Genomic DNA, 9,429 nt, shown 5'->3' with positions numbered 1-9,429 from the left:
GAGCCCAACCTCGCAATCATCAGCACTCGCATTTCACGCCTCCACGGCGGCTTTACAGGCGGACCTCGCCCGTTTTTGGGAAATCGACGAATGAACGCCCACTGCACACATTTCGGAAGCGGAACGACAGTGCGAAGAACACTTTCGAAATCACGTTCAACGCACCAACGAAGGGCGATACATGGTCGCTCTCCCATTCAACGAAACAACTCCTTCGCTTGGATCCTCTAAGACAATGGCGATGAAGCGACTCATTTCCCTCTGTCGTCGATTCCAACGAGACAAACGATTCGAAGCCGACTATCGCGCCGTGATACAAGAATATGTGGAATTAGGACACATGACGAAGATTACCACGGACAACTGCACGGACGACGGATATTTTCTGCCACATCACGGCGTGATCAAAGAGTCCAGCCAAACTACAAAACTCCGAGTTGTGTTTGACGGATCTGCACCAACCACCACCGGAGTTTCATTAAACGACGTACTTCATACGGGACCGAAACTACAAGATGACTTATTCTTCATCCTTCTAAGATTTCGTTCTCATCAATACGTCATTACAGGCGATGTCGAAAAGATGTATCGACAATTTCTTGTGCGTCCAGAGGATCGAAAATTTCAACAAATTTTGTGGCGCAATTCTGATGGAGAAGTTGACAGCTATCAACTTAATACAGTGACATTCGGGCTGTCAGCGGCCCCTGATCTAGCCATTCGGTGCCTCAAACAACTGGCGGACGACGGGGGACATCGGTACCCACGAGCGGCGACGGTCTTACAGCGAGACTTCTACGTCGACGATGTTCTCACTGGAGTTGATAGAAAGGTCGAGGCACGATCATGGAGAACGGAGCTCACGGAACTGCTTGAACTAGCCGGCTTAAACATTCGAAAATGGGCATCGAACGACCGGGAACTGCTACGAGGACTTTCCGAGCAGGACATAAACGACAAGCTGCTACTAGGCGAATCGCAAACCTTCAAAACTCTGGGTGTGGTTTGGAATTCCTTTGACGATTCGATCCTATATTCCGTAAAAATTAATTCCACCGCCTCTCGAATCACGAAGAGAACAATCAGCTCCGAAATCGCCAAGATCTACGACCCCCTCGGATTATTGCCACCAGTGATCGTTCGAGCTAAGATGCTGCTCCAACGACTCTGGACTTTAAAAATTGATTGGGACGAATCTCTACCGGCTGACGTGCACACGGAATGGAGCAAATATTATGCACAGCTGCCATTATTGAATAACGTGAAGTTTCCACGTAAAACGATAATCAAGGCAGCAGCGGAAATGAATTACACGGGTTCTGTGACGCTAGCGAAAGGGCTTATGGGGCATGCGTTTACCTTCGCATCATCACTCCGGATGGTCATGTCTGGACACGACTCCTCACTGCAAAATCAAAGGTGGCTCCACTGAAATCACAAACCATTCCAAGGCTGGAACTGAGTGGAGCACTTCTTCTCGCATCATTGGCCACCACAGTCCTTCAAGCTTTACCAAGCAACATTTCTCGGACTGTTTACTGGACGGATTCTACAATCGTACTTCATTGGATCAATACATCACCCCATACGCTGAAAACCTTTGTCGCTAATCGTGTGACAGAAATTCAGCAGAAGACTCACACCTCAGATTGGCGTCACATTCCCGCTGCCGATAACCCTGCAGATCTCATATCTCGAGGCCAATCACCCGAAGATTTCCTGCGACCAACCATTTGGCAACATGGTCCGGAATGGCTCCAACAACCAGAAAGATACTGGCCGACGTGGAACCCAGTACCATTAACTGAAATATCAGAGCAGAAGAAAGCAACATGTCTGGCCGTGACTCCCGCTGACCACAGTCTACTGGAGAGATTTTCTTCTTGGCCCAAGCTGATTAGAACTACCACTCGTTGCCTCCGATGGAGACAAAAACAGGATCGAGGGAGACCTCTAACCACACATGATTTAACCAATGCGCATAACAAATTGATCAAACTGTTACACATTCTTGGGACACACCGTAAACGCCGACGGGATAAAGCCGCTAGCCGAACGCGTTGACGCTATTGTAGAAGTACCGCTCCCCGGGACCGTTAAAGCACTACGCAGGTACCTCGGTATGATTAATTTCTACCGACGTTTCATACCGGGGGCCGCAAAAATTTTTCAACCCCTAAACGACCTATTAAAAGGAGGAAAAAAGGGCAACGCGCCCATCAAATGGACAGAGCAATCCGAAGCCAGCTTCCGCGAGTCGAAAAGCGCCCTCGCTAACGCCACGATGTTAGCGCATCCGATACCTGGCGCACCTGTTAGCCTCGCGGTAGACGCATCCGACTATGGAATAGGAGCGGTCCTCCAGCAACGCGTCAACGACTCTTGGCAGCCGTTAGGTTTCCTTACCAAACCGTTGAAATCCGCGCAGCGAAAGTACAGCGCGTACGACCGCGAATTACTCGCTATGTACACTGCGGTAAAGCGATTTCGACACGCCATTGAAGGGAGAAATTTAATAATTTACACCGATCATAAACTCCTTACATATGCGTTCAACCAAGATCCTGATAAGTGTTCGCCGCGACAATTCCGGCAACTAGATTACATCGGACAATTCACTACCGACATAAGATATATCAAGGGGTTAGACAATAATGTTGCCGACGCTCTGTCACGCATCGAAGCGATAGGAAAGTCTGTGGACCATCGAGCTCTCGCCGCCGCGCAAGAAGCCGACAAAGAACTAAGCAACATCGTCAACTCCGGTACATCCGCGCTACGGTTAAAGAAAATACGTTTCCCCGATCACGACGTAGAAATATATTGCGACGTATCGGGTGACTTTGTACGACCGTACGTACCGAAATCCTTGCGGCGCGACGTATTTAATTCGCTCCATGGACTTTCCCATCCAGGGATACGTGCCACTCAAAACCTGGTGACGACGCGTTTCGTCTGGCCGTCCATAAACAAGGACTCCCGAAATAGGACACGACGATGTATCCCGTGTCAACAATGTAAAGTCACCAGGCACGTATCCTCACCCGTCGGAACATTCGGAGAATTAGCGGGCCGTTTCGAACACTTACACATAGACATTATCGTGATGCCATATTCAAAAGGCTACCGATATTGTCTAACGTGCATCGACCGTTTTTCGCGTTGGCCCGAAGCCGTTCCCATCGCCGACATGGAGGCAACCGTCGCTTCGGCTCTCCTTTCCACGTGGATATCTGGTTTCGGCGTGCCTTTAAGAATAACGACCGATCAAGGACGCCAGTTCGAGTCGAACCTATTTAACGAACTATGCCGGTTGCTCGGCATCAGACATTTGCGCACGACAGCCTATCACCCCGCGTCCAACGGGATGGTAGAGCGCCTCCACCGACAACTAAAAGCAGCAATCAAATGCCACGATACGAGCAACTGGGTGGATATCTTGCCGATAGTTCTATTAGGCATACGAACAGCTATTAAAGAGGACCTAAACGCGACGGCAGCCGAAATGGTTTATGGCACCGGCATACGATTGCCGGCCGAATTTTTTATACCGACTAAACAACAGGCCAATTCGGAATTCGCAAGTCTCCTAAAAGACCGAATAGGAAAAATCAGACCTCATCCAATTACGCGACACGGCGAAAAGAGAACTTTCGTGTTCCGCGACCTCGAAACATCGCCTTATGTATTTCTGCGTCGCGACGCCATCGGAGACCCCTTACAACCACCCTACGACGGGCCGTATCAGGTTATAGAGCGAGGAAAAAAGACCTTCACTATTCAAATAAATAATAAAAACGTAATAGTGTCCATAGACCGATTGAAACCCGCATTTCTATTTAACGATAATATTGAACACCATAGCACGGAAGGGCGCAATGTAACAATACCGCCCGGTGCCCAAAACGAACAAAGCGAAGGGGACTCAAGAGTTCATCACACCACACGCGCGGGCAGGAGAGTTCGATTTCCTGATTGGTTTCAGGCGGGTCTCGGATAGGCGTTAGGAGCCGGCGAACGTGCACCCTTGCCTGTAACATTTATATATTTTTCATTTATATAGCGTTATTACTGGTAAGGGGGTACTGTGGCGGCACGGGCCACGGAACTTTTCAACGGCTCCGGATGCAAAGCGCGACGCCGCCAAAGCGCAACACCGACGTGCCCAATGTACCATCGATATCTTCACACTCTTTCCGCCGAATTCTCGGCAGAGCATACACGTGCCAGCACTGGCGGCACATCTAATGAATGCACGCTAGTGGGGGATATCGATGGGCTACGAAGGGAAGAATCTGCGCGATCCGAAACAAAAGCAGAGTCAGTCTGTCTTGCGCCATTAAATGTGTAACTCCTCGGTACTATTTGCATAGCAACGCGTCGAATGATCTCTCGGTGTCTATCGTTATTTGTTAGTTGTTACCTGTTGTCTGTTAAGTGTAATGGTTAGTTGTTAATTGTTAACTCTGATTGTTGATTAGTTCTAATTAAACTATTGTTCGTTAAAAACACCAAGAGTAGTTCCTTACGCACCTATCACCATACCACCTCAGTATATTGAAAGGGAAGAAGCACTTAGTAAACAGCGCCGAACGTAGTGGTATGAGTAAAAAGGAAAGATGGCATAAATATTAAATACTTGGCGTAAATTTATGGCGTAAATTTTAAATACTTAAAGATTTTGGGTAAAGAGCAGCTAGTGACTGGCATACCGAATGAATTTGAAAAGGAACTTTTGAAATGTAGGGTGTGTATAGAAAGCAAAATGCATAACTTACCTTTCAAAAATAATCGAACTAAGGCTAGGGAAATAATGGAAATTATTCATACGGACGTATGTGGTCCCTTTAAGACTACCGGATTCAATGGAGAAAAATATTTTATTTCATTTATCGATGATTATAGTAAAATAACTAGGATCTATTGTATAAAATCAAAAGATGAGGTCTTTGATTCTTTCGTACAGTTCGTAAATGAAGCCGAAAATTTAACGGGCAAGAGGTTAAAAATATTAAGATGCGATAATGGCAAAGAATATTTAAATAATCGAATTTATAAATTTGCTAGGGATAAAGGTATAAGAATAAATAATTGCCCAACATACGTACATGAATTAAACGGGACAGCGGAAAGGTATAATAGAACAGTGATGGATATGGCGCGGTGCTTGTTAGCGGAAGCGAAAGTACATAAAAGGTACTGGCCGGAAATAGTTTGTACAGCGGTATACTTGAAAAATCTAATATTAGCGAATACTATAGAGAGAAAGACACCATTTGAAATATTCTTCGGGAGAAAGCCAAGTGTTAAAAATCTACATCTATATGGAAGTAAAGTTTTTGTAAGAAGGCCAGAACAAAAAAGAGTTTCCAAATGGGACAAGAAGGCAGATATGGGAATTCTATTAGGATATAGTGAAGAAGGATACAGAGTCTTATTAGGTGGAAAAATAACAATAGCTAGACATGTAGAGGTCATAGAGACAGACACTTAATGTATCGGTTTTGAGGAAAACTCATTGGAGGCAGATTAGAGAAATGATAGCGAAGATAACTATTCATTGGATGGTATGGATAAGGAAGAGTTAGAAGGTAGGGAAGATGAAAATGATAGTAGTACTGAAAGCTCAAACACTACTAGGAGATCTACACGTATTAAGAAAACTCCAGTAAGGTATCCAGAAAAGGAAAATATTTGCGAGATTCATGCAAATTATTGTAAAGTAGATATCCCTCGTACATTTGAGGAGGCGATTTGTTGCGAAAATAATGAAGTTTGGAAACAGGCTATGGATAAGGAAATAGAATGTCTCTATAAGAATAAAACTTGGAAATTGGTAGAAATGGTAAAAGGCAAAGAAGTATTAGATGTAAAATGGGTTTACACGAAAAAATCAGAGGACAGGTATAAGGCTAGATTAGTGGTAAGGGGATTTCAACAAAGAAACGTAGCCGATGACATATATTCTCCAGTGGCGAGTAATCAGACCTTTAAGATATTGCTATCATATTGTTGTCAAAATAGATTAATAATTGAGCAAATGGATGTAGAAACTGCCTTTTTAAATGGTGAAGTAACCTCGGAGGTATATGTAAATCAACCAAAGGGATATGCGGACGGAACGAATAGAGTTTGTAAATTATCGAAAGCGCTTTATGGGTTAAAAGAAAGTCCGAGAGACTGGTATGAGTGTTTTGATAAGTATGTGACGAGATTAGGTTTTAAGAAGAACAATATAGAGCTGTGCCTATATACTTATGGAGAGGGAGAAAATGTTGTTTATTTGTTAATATACGTAGACGATTTGTTGATTTGTGGTAAAAACAAAGGGAAGATACAAAGTGTAAAAAAAATTATTAACTGATAAATTTGAAATGAAAGATTTAGGTGAAGTAAAAGAATATCTTGGAATTAATATAGAGTATGATTATTTAAAAAATGAAATGAGATTAAGCCAAAAGAAATACATAGAATCATTAGCAAACAAATATAAATTACATAATAGCAAATTGTACTGTACACCTATGGAGACCAACTTAAAAATTGAAAAAGCTGAGATAAATGGAGAGGACATTGGATACAAGAATTTAATTGGCGCATTGCTGTATATTAGTGTAAATACCAGACCCGATATAAGTTATAGTGTGAATTACCTGAGTAGATTTCAAGATTGTTGTAACGAGACACATTTTAAATATGCCTTGCGAATATTGAAATATTTGTACCGGACTAGAGATTTAGGGCTACATTATAAAAGAAATGAAAAGTGCGAAACGATAGATTGTTATGTGGACGCTGATTGGGCAGGAGATTATATAGATAGGAAATCGACTTGTGGGTATGTAATTAGATTGTATGGAAATGTAATTGGATGGAAGTCTAAAAAACAAAGGTGTGTGACAAAAGCCTCGACGTATGCAGAGTATGTTACTCTATCGGAAGCGGTGAGCGAAGTAATGACTATCAGAGAACTAATTAAAATCTTCGATGTAAATGTAGACGATAACCCTGTAAAAATCTATGAGCATAACACTGGAGTAATGAGTATAGCAAAATACGGAACTTTTACAAAAAATTCTAAACACATTGAAGTTCATTACCACTACGTTCACGAGTACGTAAAGGAAAATAAGATAAACATAATAAAAGTAAGTACAGAAGAAAACACTGCGGATATTTTTACGAAGACACTGTGTAGAGAGAAACTTGAAAGGTTTAGGTCATGGATGAATGTAAAATAAGAGAAATGTAAATAAAGCGATAAATGGTAAATATTTTGTTAATTCGACAAGTATGTAAATAAAATTAAGTGTACAGTATAAATGTAAGGAGGCGTGTTAGGGAAGTGATACATTTACACTGTACATGAGAGTGTGTGTGTGTAAGGGTCAGAGGGCGTCCAGGTCTTAGTTGAGACAAAAGACTGACGTTAGAAGATTCTGGATAGTCGGGTGGCGACAGGCGTGCGTGCAAGACGTTCTTCAGAGTGTAATATAGATGTATAGCTGTTGTGTGTGAAATATAGTCAATTATTTGTATTTCCAAATCCTCGAATTTCCTTAACAGACACAAACAACCTTAAAGGTGACAACCTTCAACGAGCCTTCGGACCTGAAGAAAGAGAAGGTCTCACCAGGCGACAAATCGATTCAGAAAGTAATCTCCCCCAATCTGTTACAGAACGTTCATGACTCTTTGACCGTAGTTCACAACCTAGAAAGTAACGGGTTGAGTCCCATCCAGGACAGCAACAAGGTCAACGTCGAGTCGAAACATACTGTAAAGGCTTCGAAATCCACTGTGAACAAACCATCCAGGGGCAGTGTTTCTTCGGCCAATACTTACACGATGGACGTCCAACACAACGTATCGACGTCCAATCATCTCTCTTACATCACGTCATCTGCACCACCCCAGATTAGAAACATTGCATCGGACAGTCACACTCCGAGACGTAACGTGAAGACTCCTCCTTCGCCACCTCAGACATGTGCTACGCCTGCAATTGGTCCTACTCAGAATAATTTCAGCATTATTAATACCATGACTAATCACTCAAATGGTGTCGGTAATTTACAGAACATTCTATCTGATCTCAACGATTCTCTACTGAGTTCACAGAGCGCCGTACCGAACTAGTCGCGTATCATAAACATCTCACTGGAGTCACCCGTGGCTCCAAAAACGCCAGTATACTCTCCAACACCAAGGCAAGTCACAGTCACGACGTCCAACGGTCATTCTCCACCGAGGATCATCACTAAGAGAATGCGATTCGAGCGGGTCATCGGGGGGAGTCCAGCCTCCCAATGAACCTCAAAACTCCGCACCGCGCTTGATGAATCTTCACAAAGCACCACCGACGTTCCCTTCAACGACACTTCCTGGGCCGAGGTGTTTAACGACACTTCCAGAAGCAAGATCCACGACACTTCCTGGGTCGTGAATTTCACCTGGAAATCGCTCGGCATCGACGAGGAAGACGGCGATCTAGACTACAACGGAGACAACGTGCCATCCAGGCAACGGCCCTTCGGCCGCATCGCCAAGTTCACCCTGGGGACGACAGCATCATCCGGACGGCTGTTGTTCACACGGCAAGGAGCATCTTGGATCGAGGTGCCACGCAGCTCGTCCTACGCTCCTGGGCGAATCAGACGCCGGACGCCTACGCAAAATAATAGTGAGTCAACAACTAGACGACGGGACGCCTTCTCAATTCTACGGGATCTGAAAAGCCTCGCCACTCCGGCAATATCAGACGAATTAATCCGGACTCTCTGGGAAGGCCGACTCCCGGTGTACGTGCAACGCGTCCTAGCCGCCGTCCAAGATAAGAGGTCCGAAACTTTGACCGCGATCGCCGACAGCATCTACGAAATACGCCCGGAACTAAGACAGGTTGTTGCGGTCAGTACAGACCGAACAACGGCAGGAGGCAATCCAACAACGTACGGCGGCGGGGTGAACGATGCTACGGCTGCCGCCATCAACGAGCTGAAGGAACAAATAACGCAGATACAGGCGCAGGTAAGCGCGTTGACCATCGGGGGCCGCCGGCGACCATTCTCCAGCGCTAAATACCGTCGCCGTTGGCGATCCCGAAGCCCGTCACGGCAAGGTGGCTTATGCCTTTATCATGCGACGTACGGGGAACGCGCGAGAAATTGCACCGAGAAGTGCACTCACCGTGCACATGGAAATCGGGAAACGGAACCGGCCGTCCGTAAACGCGGCAAACGACGACGGTTTGATCTCCCGCTGCATTTTTGTTCTGGATAAAAACACGCGCATCTCGTACTTGGTGGACACCGGCGCAGATATCAGCGTCTACCCGCGCAGCAAAGTGCAGAGACCTGCGATGAAGAGCGAGTACGAGTTGTTCGCGGCTAATGGGGCACGAATTGCGACGAATGGTACAGTCGCGAT

General features: G+C 44.9%; 1 protein-coding gene across 1 annotated transcript; it reads left to right on the top strand.

Moving 5' to 3' along the window:
* The first annotated feature begins 235 nt into the window (after positions 1–235).
* On the top strand, positions 236–8,139 carry LOC143304427 (uncharacterized). The gene is made up of 3 exons (XM_076626890.1): positions 236–1,226; positions 1,292–1,842; positions 7,567–8,139. The coding sequence occupies exons 1-3, from the start codon at positions 236–238 to the stop codon at positions 8,137–8,139; spliced, it is 2,115 nt and encodes a 704-aa protein (XP_076483005.1).
* Positions 8,140–9,429: the final 1,290 nt, after the last annotated feature.

This window comes from Bombus vancouverensis, unplaced genomic scaffold (assembly GCF_051014615.1).
Source record: "Bombus vancouverensis nearcticus unplaced genomic scaffold, iyBomVanc1_principal scaffold0035, whole genome shotgun sequence".
NCBI lineage: Eukaryota > Metazoa > Arthropoda > Insecta > Hymenoptera > Apidae > Bombus > Bombus vancouverensis.
This window is presented reverse-complemented; position numbering and strand designations above follow the sequence as displayed.